This window comes from Polistes dominula, unplaced genomic scaffold, assembly GCF_049000335.1.
Source record: "Polistes dominula isolate Pdom_NZ unplaced genomic scaffold, Pdom_raw_medaka contig_25, whole genome shotgun sequence".
Taxonomy (NCBI): Eukaryota; Metazoa; Arthropoda; class Insecta; order Hymenoptera; family Vespidae; genus Polistes; species Polistes dominula.
This window is the reverse complement of record NW_028301094.1, coordinates 3,854,604-3,875,482: the sequence shown is the minus strand read 5'-3', so window position 1 is coordinate 3,875,482 and position 20,879 is coordinate 3,854,604. Positions and strand designations below refer to the sequence as shown.

Here is a 20,879-nt window from a genome sequence, read left to right as displayed (position 1 = left end):
TCTGTCTCTCTTTCTCTATATCTATCTCCATCTAACACTTTCTCTTCAAGCAAATGTAACCTCGATTATTATAGTTTACATAGAGGTTCGCGAAAGTTCTACGTACGAAGGTATATAATAATAACTCGCGTTAGATGAGTATGCGATAATAATCTCTCTAATATGACAAGATTATCAAAGTTTCGAGAGCACGTAACGTGATTTACGTGTTCGAGAAAATATTTTTAATTGCGAATAATAATTTGACAGTAGACTTTTTAGTAACAAAATTATAATTTATTGTAGGATTTTTTTGTTTATATTATTATTTAAATCATAGTTCAATTTTGTACAATCAATATTCGTAATTGTTTGATTTAGTAGTCCATTGTAATAATTAACTGGTACGAATATAAAAAATAAAGTAAGTTTTTCGTGTATTTATATTGAAATAGAAATTGATCGAAATGCCAATCGTGTGTTAAACTTTTCATTTATTTGTTTTTTCAATTATTAATCATAATTTCCTTGCCTCATTTGTATGGACAAATTGTATCATACCTTGACGCTGTTAATGAATTTTCATTACTATTACTATTATTATTATTATTATTGTCATAGAACTATTTTATTTTATATATTATTATAAATATTCGGAAAAAAAATATACATTATCGCAATGTTTTTTCTATATAGAAGTCCAATTGGAATGTTTGGCTACCTGGAAAGAGAGTAATACAAACTACATGGTGGCGCGTTTATACGGTCATCGTAAGACGAACAACGAGGAGAGCTACAGGTGTTATATATATACCAGAGGCTCGAACAACACGTGGGACATGGCTGAAAGTGGAGACGCTACTTGTACCGGCCTTCTTAGCATCTCGGAGGCTTCAAAGACATATAAAATGAAACAGAGTAAGTTCAATTACAATCATTTTATTTCTCGTTTAATGTTACTTTTACAAGGAATCTTCTTATTCGATCATTTCATCGTCAAATATTCAAGAAAATAATTATTAACATTATTTATTTTTTTATTAATTTATAATCTCGTTTATATTGCAAAATTATAATGGTTTAATGTATAATACTTTTGATATCATTATACATGTTCTAATAGAAATGTTTTAATATTCGAAATAGAAACTTCATTTATTCATGTCAGTCATAAACGATAATTAACATTTTTATTTGCATGTTGCCTTTGAAAATATTACACTTGTTTTTACTACCTTTTAAAGTTTTTACAAGGATTTCAATTATGTTTGAGAAGTCTTACGGTAAGACTATAAGGTTTTTTATCATTTTAACACATTTCTTGTATTTTTCAGTTTATCTTTTATTCAAGTTTAATATTCGCGAGATGAAAAGTGTCGTTATTCTATCGTTTTCCACCATACAAATATAAATTTTGTTGATTTCTACTATTTTTCTTTTTTATTAAAAATAAATATAAAATGTATATATACATATATATGTGTGTGTGTATACGTTTAACGCGATTACCTAACTTAAAAATTTAAAATCGATTCGACGAGGTCATCGGTCTCGTGAAATAAAACAGGTCGCCAGGTAACGTCAAGCAATCTGTGCGCGTCTCATGCTCGAAGATTGCTTTGTAACTCTCGAAGACTATGATGGATGAAGCGAAGTACGCCTAAGGAAAACTTCGTCGAAATTCAAGCAAATAGCCGAGATTGACTTAAAAGCGGTTCGACGTTGTACCTTATTCACTTCATGAGAAAATATTTCACATCGATTGGCATCTGTTGTTAAATTGGAAACTGGAGAAATGAATTTTTTAAATATGCGGAAACGTAGTAGATTACAAAATAACAGCATATTCGGATGGTGAGATAGTAATGGAGGGAAATGATTGCAAAGCACGAAGATAGACACAGACTATGTGTGTGTGTGGGTGTGTCTGCGTGTGAGAGAGGAGTAATCAAATTGCGAAATCATCTGCAAAATCATTTAAATAAAACACACATTCGCGAATGTCCGTGCTCTTCTCATACTGCCGTTTTCCAACGATGTAATATAAAATTGAATTAATTTAGTGAAAAACAAATCTATCAGACCGACCGGCTAGCTTGCTAGCTGGACGGACGACCGACCGACCGACCGATCAACCAACCAACCAACTAACCAACCAACCAACCAACGAACCGACCGACCAACCAACAGACAGACAGACTGAACGTTTCGAAACTTGGAAACGAATGTGAGGTAAATGGATGGCAAAACTTTGTGGCCGTGCGTCCGTGTAATCGAAATCATGTTCAAAGATAATATAACTTCACTTTTGTATATAGTTAGAGATATTCATATATTTAGATAAATATTTATCTAGATATATACCATATTCACGTGATGCTTCATATACATGGTGGATTAACTAAGCCTGGTTATTCTACAAGAATTTAAGTAATAAGAAAATATGTTTCAGATAAAAATTGTTTGTTACCAAACGGAGGATTTATATTATAAATAAAAAAACAAATTTTTTCTCGAGTTGGGAGAGGCACGTAAGAGATTCGAAAATCACCGGTTATTTTTATAAATGAAATTATGAATTTTCCAATTATTATTATCGTAACTCTTTTACGAAACAATTTCAACGGTTATATGTATATGTTTTCACATTTTTTTAGAACGAGCAAATATTCTTGTTCGTTCTTGATTCTACATATACAAGAAATGAATTTGCTTACGGATTAATTTGAAATCTCAATCAAATCTCTCTCTCTCTCTTTCTTTCTCTCGATCGTGGTAGTGAGATTGAAGTTCTGCTCGGTTTCACCGGATATCGAAGAAGATTCAAGTTTCGGTAGGATGCAAGTACATAGACTGACTTACGATCTACAGAAGGAGTATGTAGGAGTATAGCAAAACGGAGCACGTAAACTATGAAGCTGCCTGCGGAAAGTGGTGTAGTATCGAGGACGAGGAGTGATCGACACTAGCTACTTGGAATATTCTTCGATATAGGTAGACACGTACTACATACGTGTATAACATAATACGATACCAGTCCGATCTTTCGTGATTTCACCAAAGATCAAATTACCCTAAAAAGAAACACGTTCGAACGATATGTTTTTCTATACGTGTCATTGAACAAGTAAAACAATGAGGACACACCACGCACACACACACACACACACATACGCGAGATCCTCCGATAAAATAGTCAAAAAATTGCTATACCTATCTATGGTAATCCCCGGGTGTTTTATTTGATTTAGCGACACACATCGACGAATAGGATAGTAAAGAAAGATTATCTATACCGATTCTTTTTGCAAATACCGTAGAAACACGCATTGGAAGTAATTTTCGTACTGGATTATCCAGTTTATTTTCTTTTTCATTTTTTTTCCTTCTCTTTCTTTCTTTCTCAATTTTCAGCACAGAAAAATCATGGCATTCAATCGTGAAACGTACGATTCACTTCTCTCTCTCTCTTTCTCTCTTTCTCTCTTTCTCTCACTAGTTACCATTTACCACCAGTTTCGCCAGTCGTACTACACGTGGCACGGAATTAATATTTCGAAATCGTTGCCGTACGTGGGCCGCAATAAATTCGACTGGAGCGATAAGAAGCTTAAAAATTTTTCATCGGCTCGCAACGGCATCCCGGATGTTTCGTTATCCTCCTCATTCCTCTTCTCTTCTCTCTTTCTCTGTCTATCTCTCTCGCTCTTTATCTCTCTTTCGCTCACATTGAGCCCCCGGTTCTCGGCGTTTCCATTTAAACTTTCCAGAAGGCAGATTAGCCCCGGGATCTCCTGCAACTCGAAGCTCCTTTCGTATCCCCACCCACACCCAACCCCCTAGTCCCCGAGTCGGATGAAGAGCGTATTACTCACACTAACGTCCTTGCTAGCGCAATTCCGTTCGGACGCGCAAATAAACAGAGCTTCGTTGTGACTACACAAATACTGTCGCGTCTTCTAAGCCATCGAGATATCATAAGCAAAAGGAACTCACAAGAAGATGAAAGAAAGTATTCGATCGATGCTTCAACAACTTTATATCGAATCCTCATTTTCTTTCCCTTTTTTAATTTACCAATATACATATTATGTATATAAGAGGGTATGTATTACCTACTATTAGTGTATGTAGAATAACCCAGAAGACCACGACTTTTTTCGAACACGGTTCCAAAGAGCAATTTCTTTTTCTTTTTTTTATTAGATTGTCAATTCTACAATGCCAAATTTTGTTTTTCTATGCTTTAAAGATACTATTATATTTATACCAAAAAAAAAGTCTTATTTCGACGAATACTTTACTCAAATTAATTGATAATAGTTCAGTATGATTGCACACACGGTGTGCAAGTGGTCTCGAATGGGATCATTCAATTTTTGTAACTGTCGTAGTAACCCATATTTCGATCGTTAAAATTTTCATTGAAAAAAGTTTCCCCAAGAAAAAAAAGAGGTGTTTAAAATATTATATTTTAATAGGTATTTATTTACGTATGGATAATGTTATTGATGTCAAATGTTTCTATAATTGAAATTTTAAATGAGTAAGGAAAAATGATATTGTTTAAAATGTTTTTTTTTTTTATTTAAGTAATATAACCGAATGAATTTAATTGATTGAACGAAAATATATGGAATATTTTTATTTTTTAGTTTTTTATTATATATATATATATACCATTTAATGTCTTTTAATGTTTTATTTTTATATTTCAGAATACGTGGAACGTTGCTCGTATCCATCATGGGTTGTAGCACCAAAATCATGGGTGGCCCTGGATCGAATGGCTTCCCGTCTTTTAGCCTCGCAACATAACTTGACAATTCTCGATCAAAACGAGACTCGATTAGCTTGTCATGCGATAGTGCCAATCGAGGATCACCATCGTCATTATTCTTCTGCTACGCATACTTACAATCAAATGATGTTCGTCGCTGAAGCTACTCGTGACTGGTGAGTACTATTACCAAAATAAGATAAATTATATTTTTGACAAAAAAAAAACACAAGTTTATCTCCTCTATATTCATTTTCATAACAGAAACAATACGTAACAAATATTATTTTACAAAAAATTGCATTGCATAAATAAGAACGATAATATTGTTTTAATGAAAAAAAAATATATATATATAAAAACATCCATCACGTAAGTATTTCGATGACAAAGTAAAAGTAAGTCATACGTCTAGTTTCATTTTTCTAATTAAAATAACGTAGATATCATTTGATAACAGTGTCAAAGCAAGCGATCCTTTAGTGAAATGTATACAAAGTTTAATGAATCCAGCGAGTAGTTTATTTTTCTTTTTTTCATTCTTTCTTTCGTATTTTATTTCATAAAATATTCTTCTTCGTTTTCCCAACCAATGTTATTATTTAATAACTTTGTTTCTCTTACACATGTCATATCCTTCTTTCGAGTTTGTGTACGACGTTACTTTGTAAGTAGTGGTTTATGTTGAATATATGATAAAACGATAATATAATATCACTGTCGACCTTTCGTATTTCTCAGCAGAGCACGCGTACTACTCACTCGCATATAAATAAATAGGATGCTGAGAGGATTACGTAGGAGTATCATGTCTGCCGTAGACTTCTCTTTGGCTTTCTCCCAGCATCGTTCTTCGTATGCACAGTGAAATGTCAATATAGGCTTACCCAGATATTCTCATTAAAGCACTCTTGCGGCCGAGTTCACGCGAGCTAACGTATCGCTTTTAATCGGTAGCATATGTATATTACGTAAAGCGTTTCTCGCGTTATGCTGTTCTACGATGAAGGGTAGTAACGTTCCCGACGCTCGGACGATCAGAAGATAGAATTCCTCGTTAAAAGCCCAGGATAATAGTGTTTATGAAACGTGTTTGTGGAACTTTACCGCGAAAACATCATTTCCTCCTATTTCTGGTCGACCACACGCACCCTATCACCATCTTATTTGTTTTCAACCAAATTAGATCAGAGATAATCTAAAATTCAATAATATTTGAAAACTGTATCAAATATGGAATACTTAATGATCTTAAAAGCTTGCCTAACTTAAAGATATTTTTTTCTATTAATAATAAAATTTTAAATTAAAACGCGATCGAATGAAAGAATCTTAGATTGAAATATTTTAGGAAAATTTCGCTTGAATCGTGTGTGATACGTTTTTTTATTCTTTTTCAAACGAGATAATATTTCTTTTAAGGATTTTTATTTGTTATTTTAGAAAGAAAGAAAAATTTTTCAAACCGAGACTTTTCGGAACTCTGGCCGCGTTTCGAGAGTTTCCTGGCAAGAATACTAAAAATTTCCGCCCTTTATCTTACTCTCCACGGCGTTTCTTGATTATAAAAATTCCGTAGAAATCGCATGAGCGATCTTTCTCTTTATTCCGTCTACGAGTATAACTGTATTACGAACACTTGTATATTGGTAGAGATCTACCTACCTATCTACTTACTATAGAACCTATGTATTACACCATATATATATATATATATATATATATATATATGCTTTTACAGAGGGTATTCTCGAAAGTGGCGGGACTATTAGTCCTTGTGAATTTACGTTTGACCGACTGGAAGGTACGACGTGGGACCCATCTTGCCCCCCTATCTCTTTCTTCTCGAAAATTTATTCGCACATATATCCTCCACCTTTATCTCCAGTATTCCCCTACTTTCTCGCGTTTCCCTCTGAACACACATATTCTTTCTTTCTCTCTATCTTTCCTATTTTTGTCTTTTTCTCTGTTGATTTCTTTTGTTTTAACCCGGTACACCCTTTTCTTTTACACTCGCATACCAAACTGTCCTTATATCGTGAGATCTTCCGCCATGATCTTTTCGCGCTTTAATATACCCGCGATTACGCGACTATTCGCGACTTTATGAGAAAACTACCACCATGCAAAAGTGTGAAAAAGAAAAAAAAATAATAAGGACAGAGAGATAAAGAAAAGTTCGTCTTTTTTTTCTCAACCCCGTAGAAAATGGCTAATATTCTTTTATAACGCGAACAATTCTCGTGTAAATTCGTACAGATATGTGTGCCACCACGAAGAATAAAAATAAATGATAGAACGTTAACATACGATTTTTCGATTATTGGCATAGTGAAATATCAAGATGGTTTACTATAGATACGTGTTACGGAGAAAGGTTAAATATAGAGGATACTTGAAAGATCTTGTCCAAGCTGAGAAAACGTATCGCGAATCGAGTACCTTCGAGAACGAATCTTTTTCAATACGTTCAACTTTCTCCTACGGAAATAGATCGATTGTATAAGAAAGAAAAAAAAAGAGAAGAACTAGTGAGAGAGAGAGAGAAAAAGATAAAGAAAGAAAGAGAATAAGAAAATTGTGTCTTCGTTTGGTTTGGTTAGATCAAAGAAAGGATCAAGATAGCAAGGCCGTCTTTAAATAAGACGTCTGACTATCCTCTTTCAAGAAGAAAATCTAAGCCACAAGCTTCCTTCCTACTATTCTTTTAACCCCCCAGCCCCTCTACCCCATCACTACTTTTTCTACTTCTCCTTTTTCCACATTTTTCTCCCTTTCCCCTTTATTCGTTGTCCTCTTTAAGCTTTTTTGTCTCACGCTCTTGTCCTCCTTTTTCAACAACTTTCTCCATTCTTTCAAACTCTAAAATGAGAAACTTCTTCGAGATGAAACTATTCTAGAAAGGACACATATACTTACTATAAGGAAAAAGCTGATTTAGTTGAAGGAGGATCGAAAGAAAGGAGACAAGCTTCGAACGTCTTATTTTCAAGAATTAAAAGACTTTTTATCATCCCTTTTTTTGTTATTTTTAACTGGTCTCGGTGTTAAGTATTTATTTAGTTACAAGGGCAAGGTCGACCATTTTGACCAAGTATAAGACGAGTTTTTTATTTTGAATTTTTTAACATTTTTATACTCTTGATTTAAGACAATAGACTCTACGTGTAAAAAAAGGAAGTAACATTTTTCGTTCAAGGCTTTGTTTCATTGAGAAATCATGTTTCAAATATTCTTTTGAGCATATGTATACTGGATAATGTTTTTTAATTATATATGAGTTATAAAATATCTTTTTTATTTTTATAATTTCGTATTCATTGTCATCTGTGATGTTCACATTTGGCTTTTAACTGTACGATTTATTTATCCTTGATTCAGTCTGTTTTTATCATTCATGCTGTGAACGAGGACGCCAATAGCGGCGGTTGAGTATTATAAGCAATGATTTCTAAATTTTTTAGAGATTGAGTGTGATTTCCTTCATGACAAACATACAATAGATAAATCAGGTGCTAGCAGAATGTACGTATTTTAATTTAGAATTTTAAAAAACACTTTTCTGAGAGAGACGAAAAGAAAAACTTTATCAATTATTTATTGAATTGAAATTTTTTTATAAAATGATCAACAAGGATTGTATTAATATTATTACTTATTATTTTTGAAAAAGAGTATAACATTAATTCGATATAAATCTCACGAGAGAAAGAAGTGACCTAATAATACTGCTTTTAAAATATCTTTCCTAAGAATATTTTTTTTTGCTAGCTTATAAACCTTTCCTTTCAAAACGAAGGTATAACGTGCTAAAAAGTCACATCGAGTACTCTCATTACTTAATTATTTTAAAACGCTCTAGGTAATATTTTCCAAGAGAAGAACTGGACGTCTTGAAAATTGTTGAAAAATACTTCTATTTTATGTTCTTAGGTAGATACTTACTCCGTTTCACGTTAGGAAGGTTAATTTCGTTTTTAATTTTATAACTCTTTTTATAAGAACGAGAAGAAGAGGGAAAGTTTAGGAATATTCCTGAAAAAATGGATTTGGAAAATCGAGGATTAACAAAAATAGAGAAATATATTATATATTATATATTACTGCTAACACGTGAAATCCATTAATTAACTAAATAACCAACTGAACAATGAAATAATTATACTTACCTTTTAAATATGAAAGAAGGCAGAATTACATATTAAAACTTTCCTATATTAAACTTTTAAATTGATATCAATTTTATTGTAGAGAAATATTGTATTCATATTATTAGAGAAATATAATTTTACAAAAATGATCATTAAACAAGATAAAAAAAAATTTAGTTATTATTTTTTTACATAATACTCAACTGGATCAGTTTTGCATTTTATAATGCTTAAACATATTGAATGGGTATAATTTTTTGAGACACAGATTTTTTTCAAATTTATATAAAATTATAATTCATTTATAATAAAATAATGTTAAGCAATAACGCGTTAACATTTATGTCAAAATTTACTAGTTTAATAAATAATCCCAAAATATGTTTCTTTATTCAAATATTTGAAAACATTGTATTCAAAGCAAATATCTATATTATTATTATTATTTCCAATTTACAGTAACGGTAATGAATAAAATCCTGTGACTCATTGTATACCATTATAAATATATATATATATATATATATTATATAGAATAAGGGACAAAGAGAGATACAGAAAGAAAAGAAACGAAAAAGAAAAGAAGAAAAAAAAATTTTAAAAAAACTTATGAAAAAAACGCATATAAAATCGCTTTGCAATTTTATTGATTGCCAGCGTTAATTTAAATATCGGTTCGCTTTAGAACTGGCCCGATGAATACTTTGACCGCTATTTTATCCGGTTTGTTCAAAATAGATAAAAAGATTGAGGGAAGTGTTTTATATTTTTTTTTATCGGCGGCACGTTTTGCACCCTGTCGCACAAACCGTTGATGACTCTACGCGTCAAACGTTGAATTTCAGCTTTTACGAATAAAACGACCTACTTGCTTGCTTGCTTCTCTTTTATCTTTCTCTCATACTCTTTCCTTTCCTCTTCCTCTCTCTCTCTCTCTCTCTCTCTCTCTTATTCTTTCTCTTTCATCCTCCCCCATCGTTTCACCCTCTTTTTTCGTTAAAACAATCCTCCCGTCTAAACACCGATGGCCGTTGGGAAGCATCTGTTCGGACAGTTTCAAGCAGTTTCCCTGCACTAAAGTGGGAAACTGTTTGAAACACCGGCGTACAAATACACGCGTGACCGGACAGAATTGCTTTCGTTAACATCGTAAGGTAAAATCTTTCTGTCGTACGGTTACAATTATCGCTTTTCTTACGGACAGTTAATTTCCATAGTCCCTGTGTTACTTTTCTACTTTTTCTTCTTCTACTACTACTACATACTATTATTTTTCTTTTTTTCTTTTGGTTTCTTTTCTCTTTATCTTCTTCGTTATCCATAGCTTTGTCCATAGCTATTGTCATGTCCACATTTTAACGAGGCTACATCCAGTCCGACGTTAACATCGGTTGAGTATTCGCAGATCGATTAAAGTGTCAGACGGTCGTAAGTATTCTTCGTGAACCTCATGAAAAATGGCTTCTCGTCACGGAAGAGCCTAGCCGTATATAATAACAAACCGGGGACGATAACCCTCGATAAATCATTTGCTGTATTTTTTTTCTTTATATCCTTTTTCCTTTTGTTAATTCATTTGTCCTTCTATATTTTATCCTCATCTATTTTTATTTTAAACACCCGTTAGAGTAAAACGACTACCTTACAAGTTTCTCCATTGCATTAGATATTTTCATATTTTCTTTCTACTTTTTTTTTATTTTTACATAATTTATATATTTCATGTATATGTGTGTCCAAGAAAAAATATTTGTGTGGACTAAGGACGCATATATATTTTTATTAATTATTTCAACCACCCTCGAGCTTGAGATTCTTTTCTTTTATTCAATCCAAATTTAATTATAATCTCTTAAATATTATTTGCTATCGAAAATAATCGTCGGGATAAAATATATATATATATATATATATATATATATATATATATATATATATATATATATATATATATATATATAATATACATATACTTAGCAAAAGTATCGATAGAACGAATAAGTTTTACATTACATTTACTTACACGGCAAATAAATAAGTTCTTAACTTTACTTTAACGTGTTATACTTAGTGCGTGTTGAAAGTTTTACCTCGATGGTATGTTATTCGATTATTTCGTTGAAAATTGATAACATAGTTTATGTATAAGAAAACTATCGAACCGTTAACCGAACACCCGGTAATGCGGTCATGCATCACTGCGGAAGAATTCTAGAGCTAACGTTACCACCAACACCAGCGAGATCCTTCTCTCTTTCTTGTACATTTTTCTTTTTTCTATTCTTTTCTTCTTTATTTTTTCTTTTTTTTTGTGATGAGTGTGTGTATGTATGTTGTACATACATATATATATATAAATGGTACGCCAACGTAACAGGAGTGACACTCTTGTCATAGCAAGCAAGAAACATTCTTATCGAGACTGTGCATCATATTCCGAAGACTTAGGCATAGTGCATAAAATTTTCCTCCGTCTCGTCGCAATAAATCGTCAAATGATTCAACGTCGAAGAGAAAATCCATTTCTATGAGAACTTGACAACTTTTGACATTGTTACATATATTACCCTTACGTTTCTCCGTCGTATACGACGACACGATATCGTTATTGTGTCGTAGTGATATCCCGTGATGTCTGTAAAACATTCAAAAGAAAATAAAAGAAAAATAATAAAAGAGAGAGAGAGACCGATCGATTTTATCGTTTTATACTCGTTTCAACACTTCGTTCCGCAAGGTAGTAGGATGGCAACACACGCGCGTTTTCACTCTGTTCTTACCAACTTCCAAAGAATTTCATCGTTGAAACTTTTTTAATTTCTGAAGCCCGTTACATGGAATTTCTTTAGAAGAGAATTGTCTGAATATGGGACACTATCCAAGACCATATAGCATACTCGTTGAAAAACGTCAGTCTCTTATTTTAAATATTTTTTCAATATTACGTAATCAGTTGTTAATTAAAATCGCGATCGATTTTTGAAAACTATGCTCGAACGATTATGTAGACAATAAAATCAATAAATTTCATTTAAATAAAATAAATAATCTCACGCAATTATAATCATTTGTATAATACTTGTCGTTTAAACGTGACAAATTGTACGAGAAATACGTAAAAAAAAAGAAAAACAAAATAATATTAGGAACTGTTAAATAATGCACACAATCGATAAATTTTGCTACCATAATAATTAATCGTCGTTCGAACATTCGATGGCTGTTGGTAATCCATCGTTGTTATTTCTAATTAAAATGAAAATATTAAAAAAAAAAAAAATAAAAGAAGAACAATTCCATTTAATAACTTCATATAAAATGTGATGATGCGATACGTGACGACTGTCAGTTTATAACGTCTCTGATTAATGAAGATTGTCATGCGTATGATATAAATGGATTAGTAGAACACGAACGATACAAAACTCGTGGGAAAGTTAAACAGCTTATTTATTCTCTTTTTTTTTCTACTCTGTAATTAATGTAAGAACACGTTTAAATAATCTTTATCGTGTATGACTTCATATTTTTCTGATAGCCTGATTAAAGACGGACGCAATCAGTCTAGGAGACGTTATTTTGACAGATCGCAGCGTTTTTACGTTTTATCATCCCTCACGTTTTTCCTTTTTCTTTATTTTCGTTCGCTCGATTGCCAGTCTTAAGGGGTTTTTACGAGCACGCAGTTTCTTTCAAATTGAACCACGAACCGTTTTTCTCTCTCTCTTTCTCTCTCTGTCTCTGTATCCTTCCCACTTTTTCACTCTTTTTCTCTTTCACAAAGCAGCTAGTAGCTTCCTCCTTCTTCGATTTTTATATCCTCAGTGTCTGAAATCGGGGAAACCCGATAATTCCGTGCGATCGTATAATTCTGACAGATCGTCGCCCGTCGACTTCAAGCGTTCATCCAAGGATGGGATCCTTTTATATCTCTAAAGATTTAGAGCTCTCGCAACTCCGGATACACTGGCAAAGTGTTTCGCTATGGCGTATATCCGATCGTGGGAGGAAAAACCGATCGACAAGCTGCCAGAGTTTTTATCTATTCGACGAAATACAAACACAAAAGGCCCCCACGTTTATGTATATATATATATAGTTATATATAACTATAGGAATCTTTTCAATCCATACAACGTAGTATTAAATCCTCCATTTTTATACTTTTTTATTTTATTTTTACTTCGTTCTTTGCATTTTTTTTCTTTTCTTTTTTTTCTTTTTTCTTTTTTTCTTTTTGAACCACGAAAAGAGAAACTTACTTTCCGAGTTCTAATTAAATAACATCGTCGTGCCAAAAAAAAGGTGGAAACACAGGTTCAAAAAAAGTAGTTGCTTTATTATTTCATTAAACTTCGCTAGAACGAATAGCGAGGATCGACAAAGGAGCGTCTTGATAAACAAATTAACGAGCGATACTTTCGAACGAGCTTTCGATATACTTGCTGTATATGTATACACATATGTATATGTAGTCTATATATATATATATATATATATATATATATATATATATATATATATATATATATATATATATATATATATTAAAAATGTATATATCAGTAGTGAACGATAAGAGGAATAGAAAGAGGAATATCTATAGGAGAGGGAAAGGGAAGAAGAGAGGGTCGATTGAAATAAGGCCAAGCGACGTTTACTGGAATTAGATCAAAGGTGCTTTTTATGCATTGAAAAATTTTCCCTTCGTCCTGGCTCAAGGTAAAAACGTTTACAATAAAACTGTCAGCCATGCGTGTTCCGAGTAGAACGATACGCCGATCGGATGTAAACGATAGCTAGCTGGCTAGCTAGGCTAGCTAGCTAGCTAACTAACTAACGAGCAAGAAGAGAGAAGCACTCTGACCACTTTCCGATCTCACGGCCGTCGTCCATCGTTGTTACAGAAAAGTTCGATAATTTCAGATTCCACAGACCGCGATAGTATGATCAAAGCCATATTGTTACTTCCTTTCTTTTTATATTTTTATTGTTTCTCGTGGATCGTTGTTAAAGAATATTATAAAAAATAAGATAGATAAACGAAAATATAATGGACGGATGAAATTAAATGGAAAACAAAAAGAATATTTGATTGTGGTAAAGAACAAGAAAACGAGTTACGAATTAATCGTCAATATATCTTCTCTGTATATTTTTATGTCTCGGCCAAAAAAAAAATAAGGGAAAAAGGATAATTAAAAGAAAAATATATACATACTAGGATACTTCGGCCACACGTTGCTGTAGTTTTGTTATAAAACGTTGATTTAATATAATTCTAAACTATTTAATGCAGTCATATCAATATTCACTAATAATTTCTAGGACTTCAAATTAGGCATAAAACAACATAAAATTTTTAATATATATAATATATATATAATATATAAATAATAACAACAAATAATACCACAATTAGAATGGAATACATAAAATAATATTACACGAAAAAATATAAAATATAATCTTTTAATATTTTCTTTATATATAGTTTATAAATATAAAAGTTAGTTATATTATATGAAAATCTGAAAAAACATATAACGTGAATATATCGAAATAATTGAATTGTAATACAGCGCCATCTACTGAAAACTTATAGAAGCTAAAGACTTAGATAACCTCTAAATAATAAATCCTTAAATTAGCAATAAAAAATAAAAATAATCGCGATAAATGCTTATATCTATATTCTAAAACTTATATTCTAAGTTAAAAAGAAATCACACAAAATACAAAAAATTTCATTAATTGTAAGATCGGTTTAATAGTTTCGAAGTTCATTGGAAACCAACAATGTGACACTAAATTTTTATAGATAAAGATTAACTAAGGCTAACATGCAAGTCGATTAAAATCCTTTTAAATCCAATTGCTTTATTTTCTTCCTTTCATTCGTTTTAATTTCCTTCTTCTATTTTCTTACTTCAATCGTTCGTCATAGATCAAGCTCGTGTTCGTCTAACCGCCTAATTTTTCCAACGTTCGTTTCCTTCTTCCATCCATTTACTGAGCTTCTCATACCCATTTTTCTTCTATCATTAATTGATCGTCACGCGTTAGACACCGTGCGTCCTTTTTCTCAGCGACTTGTTAGAAATTTACGATCCACCTTTTTATCGTTAACTTCGTGACGTCCGAGTTACGATGCACTTTCGTCCAACCCCATCCACTATTTATAGCTCTCCTCGAATAAACGCTCAATCGGTCATCCAGTTTGCACTTTCTCTCTTTTACAATTTCCTTCTCTTTCTCTCTCTCTCTCTCTTTTTATTTATTTCTCTTTATATTGTTCTCATCGATGATGGAATTAATTTCGATGAAATTGTTCTTTATTCGATACCAAAATTACGATCTTTTTACGATAGGGGGAGAGTAAATATATAGAAAAAGAGGGGAGGAGGAAGAATAAAGAGGAAGATAGTATATCATTACGAGTCGTGGTTGTTAAATTACAGGCATTTTGTTGTTGTTTGGTTGCAAATGTTTCGGTTAACCAACGATAGTTATTTCAATCGTCCCGAAATACAATAAATGTTATATACGTATGTGTAAAAGAGAGAGAGTAGGCTACCATAATTGTTTGAATAACTCAAACGAAACTAAACGGTATTACTTATTCGTGGTTTGTAAAATAATTTAATCGGTTAGAGATCAGAGTAAAATCGTATGCAAGTCGATAGTACGCATTAAAAAGGTAGAAATAATGAGAAATGTGGGACCAAAAAGAAAAAAAAGAAAGAAAAAAGGAGGGGGAAAAAAATATATATATATATATATCTATAGAAATTTCATCGATAATTCAATTTATAAAGGCTTTAGTATCGAGGGTTCTTGTCGTAGGTATACCAAACATCGCTTTTATGTATTTCAAATTACAAATCCCCGATACGTGATTTCTACGGAATTCGAAAGATACGTCTAGAGTTCTCGTTCTTTTATATGGTGTTTTAAGAGAGGGGTTTCTGGTTCTTGGTACGAAGTAAACAAGCAGTCGTCGTTCCTCGTCGTTGAAAATCGAAGAAGTAAAAGAAGAAGAAGAAGAAGAAGAATCACTAGTGTATAAGAAAAGAAAAAGAGAGAAACAGGAAGATAGATAGATAGATAGAGTGAGGGAAAGAGAATGTGTGTGTATATGTGTGTGAGAAAGTGAGAGAAAGTGGTGACTTTAGGAAGTCAGAGGGGAATCCGACGTTTCGTCGTTCAATCGGTTGGAAAATTGCTCGCTGACCGTCAACTTGTCGAACGGAAGTAGCTCGGCATCTCTCCGCAACCTGAGTCCTACAGGAAGTAGAAAATTATTGTGTACGTGCACCCACGAAATCGACCATCAAACTGTTTCCTTGCTGTTATGATACTCGAACAGAAAGCAAATGTTTCGATCATTCTCTACTTTATATTTAATAAAATATTTCTGAGAATATTGATTGGATAAATCTTTAAGAATAAACAAAAAATTAAGATAGATATATTATATTTATTTTGAAATCAAGTTTTCAATATGTTATGTCAAATAAAAATGTGAAAATCTAAAAAAATGCTGTTTAAATATTTAGTTACGTATTTGGTATATACGATGAAATTCGATAATTTCTGTTTATTTCCTCAATGTACTCAAAGCATTATTAACTGATCACAGCTACAATTGTATTTACATGTATATACTATTTATTCAAATATAATATTTTATATGCAAATTTGGATAATATTAATATTTACTAAATTTCTAATATTTTCATTCGATTTTTAATATAATCATTATGAAAATAATTATTGTTTTATATACAATAGTTGGTCAACGATGTGTAATTAAATTCTCTATGAAACGAATCATGTATAAACGCAATATAATATTATAAACAAATATTCTCTTAAATATATATATAAAAGTAAGATAAATAATGCAAAAGAATTAAATTCGGATCGTTATTGTTCTTATTCGAAGGTAACAATAAGTGATGATCTTTTTACAACGTAAGACTTATTCATAGGTATCTCTCGTAAGTATGTGTGCATATAGAAAGCGAAAATGCGAAAAAAATAATTTCACGACGTGGGGGATTCGCGTGCTTTTGTGGTCACGGGTAATTTAGTGGTGAAAGAATTAAAATAATTACATTAAGTAGAGGGACAAAGGAAGAGTTCCTTTTCTACAGCGGTTTATTAAAGCTCGACTTTATGATAAAAACTCGTTAAAACATCGTACATTTCATGTATTTTTCTCTTAGACTATGATATAAACGTTTTCACGTGTGCAAAGTTTCAAGGTGTAACAAAGTTGGCTTGTTTACAAAAAGTCACTTGGATTTTTGATTATTTAATTCAATCGAAGTCTTTTGAAATGATGTTTAATTTGTTCGCCGACGTACACAAATCAACCGAATTCGTGTATTCTTTATCAGCTAATAAATAAAACAATTTATCAATCGAGCGTCTACTAGCCAGTACATAAAACGAAATTTGGTCGATGTATTACGAAGATATAGAAATTGACATATGGTAGATTTGTTGAAAATGAGGTCGACTCTTGCCGGCAGAACGAACATTTGAATGTCTCTTGAAAATTACCAATTTCGATCTGTTATTGCGTATGACTAAAATTGAAAGGAATTTGTTAATATATATAACGATCTAATATAAATATAAAATACTAAACATAACAAATATTTCTATAAATCTCGAAAAGAAAAAGAAAAAACATCATTCCCAGATATCTTCTTATTTATACACGTACGTTTACGTACATATGTATATATCCATTTAACTATTATCTACATTTTTTTCTTTCTTTTTTTTTCACAATGTTAGTGAAGTCATATTGACGAATGTTATTCGAAATAATCGATTAATCACGTAGATATGTGGGCGAGTGAGGTTGAAAGATCGAAAATAAATTTGTATGTTTCCATTTATGTAAATATACTTGGCGTAGGGCAGCCTTTATGCAACTGTCATGTGCAATTCATACGGAATGATCGATTCGTTCGTCCGCATATTTTCTATCTCGATATATAAATAGGTATGCAGGTACGTTGTGACAGTTGAAGCCTCGTCGATATCCGTTACGTGTACGTGCGAGTATTTTAATCTGGATCCGACGTTTTTCCGTTCCTCTCTCTCTCTCTTTCTCTCTCTTTCTCTCTCTTCCTGAGAAAAAAGCGAATTTGTCAATTTTTCAACCGGCGGACACGCCCGAAGCTTTAACTCGCATCGACTTTCACGAGTTCGTTCGCACTGTATTTTCTGTTCCTACAAAAAGCAAGAAAGAAAGGAGACAAAATAGTGAGGGGAAAAAAAGAGATAAAGAGAGAGATAGAGAGAGAAAGGGAGGGTAAGAGGGAGAGAAAGTTTCGTCGAACCACAGTGATCCTGATCAACGTTTAAAAGCTGAAGGCAGAAAGATTCGTTGAACGAGGATCGCGCTTTATCGTCGGTTCGCGTTAACCAAAAAAAGTCGAGAATTTCTGGTTGCTCTTCGAAAGCGCGCAATAACGCGACTTTCGTTTGACGCGAGGCCCCATCCTCTCTCTCTCTCTCTCTCTTTTTCTCTCTTGGATCCTCGTTCTCATACTCTGCACACGAGTATTTTAAATGATTCGAGTACACCGGTAGCTGCATGGCGTAAGCTCAAATTACTCGCAGGGAAACGCGATATCGTCGAGTACATATACGTCCACGACACTACTGCGAAGAGAGAGAGAGAGAGAGAGAGAGAGAGAGAAAAAGAGGTTGAGAGGAGTCTTTTGGATGACAGTTAACGAAGAGCTCGATGCGAGAAATGGATACCTAACGAGGGAAGAAAAAGGGATAAAAATAAAAAAAAAAGAAACAAAGTACCAACAAGAAAAAGAAAATTCGAAATAATATATCTAGTTCGTCGTAGTAATATTTTTAAAAAGACGAATTATTCCTTTTTTTCTTTTTCTTTCATTTATTTTTTTTTTCTTTTTTTTCTTCTTCTCATCATTTTCTTCTGTTACTTTTTACCCCATTTCGTAACCCCTTTTTCTATAATATTTCACCATTCACTTCGACGTGGACGAGCCAATTCAACGATTTCTGGAATTATTTCGAGAGAAGAGAAGAAGCGCCGGGATAGGTAACCCCAGACGCAAAAGATGGTTGAACGTCCCTGAGTGCATCGTATAAGACTGTCTTTCGGTTCTAACGACCGGATGTGCATTAGAAGCCGACTCCTACGGCGACTTTTTCTCCTCTTCTTCTTCTTCTTTTTTTTCTTTTTCTCGACTCGTAAAAATCTACGAAGTCGCAAGAAGAAGCATAGCAGTTTTGCCGTGAACGCGTCCGACCAAGCTAAGACTTTTACTACTTCAAGTCGAATCTCTTTTACTTTTTTATTTTATTTTACGTGGCTAAAATCGAATCTAATGTTAAGAGAATTCTCTTGTTTTCTACCTTTTATTCTTATTTTTTTGTTTTTAATCCCCTGCCCCGTCTTTCATTTCCTTTCCATCGTATGATTTTTTTTCCTTCTTCTTTATTTCTTTTCTTCTTTTCTTATTTTTTTCCCAAAAAAAATCTCAGGATTAATGAGAAACAGGCAGGTGTATCAAAACGAACAGGAAAAAGGAAAAAAGAGAAAAAAGGAAAGAGAGAAAAAGAAAAGGAGGAGGAGGAGAAGCGGGGAAAGAAGTTCCAGCTGCGTCCGATTGCATCGGACTCGAGGAGAATTATGCGATGCGGAAAGACGCGGATGAGGTCGAACAAGTGTGCCGAACGAGTAGTAGTCGTGCTCGAGTCCGTAAGAAACCGCTATTGCTCCCTCGGGATATCGCCACTATCGTCTGAGCTACTCCTAAATGCACTCAGGAAACCGGATGTAAATTGCTGTTGTGCAATTTAATTAATTAAACCATCGTCCCGCTCATCATGATTGCCACCCAGCTCTACTTCTTCTTTTCCCTTTTTTTTCTCTTTTACTTTTTTCCCTTTTACCTACGTTGCCATTCTCTCGTTTCTCGATATATCACTCTACTCTCTACTTCATCAAATCGAGAAACGTGTTACGCAAGAATCTTCCAATGAAATTACTTAAACGTTTCCCTCTTTTATCATATATGTATATATATATACCTATACATACGTCTAAGCGTAACACTTGAAATGATTGATTAATCGTCGGTTGCATGAAAAATCGTTTTATACCGCATGCTTTCTGGTTAAATTAATTTTATTGGAAATGTTTTTATTATATTATTCGATTTTTCAAACTTTTCAAATCAAATTAAGTAAATTTTTTTTTTTAATTTACCAAATTATTCCCATATAATATTATTAAAATATTTTTTATAATAGAAAGTGTATAATTGAAAAAAATATAAAATAATATCGGTTAATTCGTATGATTTTTTAAATAAAAATTTTTAACATTTTTTCTTCCATGAGAATATATTTTTAATATTTTATTTTAGCGTTTACTTATATCTATAAATTTTCAATATAACTTAATATATGTAATACCAACATGTATTTACATATATGTCATTTTGGAAATTCAGCTTTTACAAATATTAGTATTGGTATATATTGAAAAACGTTTGACGTATTCCCCCTCTCCCCCCCCCCTAAAACTGATCCATTATACGTACAATGTATTTACGCGAGTACGTATACAATGCATATACATATACATATATATGTATATGAGCATGTAACTTTAAAACGCTTTGCGAGATTCGTTAAGCGTGCGAATACGAAACACATCTCTAATATACCATCCTAGTAATATTAACGTTGATGCTTTCACATCATTCCCTCTAACTATTCTACGGTAAATCGTTCATTATGCGTTTTAATGTCGTTCAGCGTTTTATAATATCGTTCGGCGTTTTACCATTTTGATAACGTCAACAATAAAAACGAGAGCGTACCTGCGCGATAGATATTTTAATTGGAGATAAACGAAGAAAGAAAAAAAATTAGTTGCTTTAATTTATCCCAAC

At 32.5% G+C, this 20,879-nt stretch overlaps 1 protein-coding gene across 1 annotated transcript in view; it reads left to right on the top strand.

Annotated features, from left to right (window-relative positions):
* Nucleotides 1-20,879, top strand: part of LOC107063752 (uncharacterized) — a 260,720-nt gene that overhangs the window by 215,882 nt on the left and 23,959 nt on the right. The window contains exons 7-8 of the mRNA XM_015315817.2: nucleotides 676-897; nucleotides 4,698-4,935. Of these exons, the coding sequence (XP_015171303.1) occupies nucleotides 676-897; nucleotides 4,698-4,935 (460 nt within the window). The remainder of the gene's footprint in view (nucleotides 1-675; nucleotides 898-4,697; nucleotides 4,936-20,879) is intronic.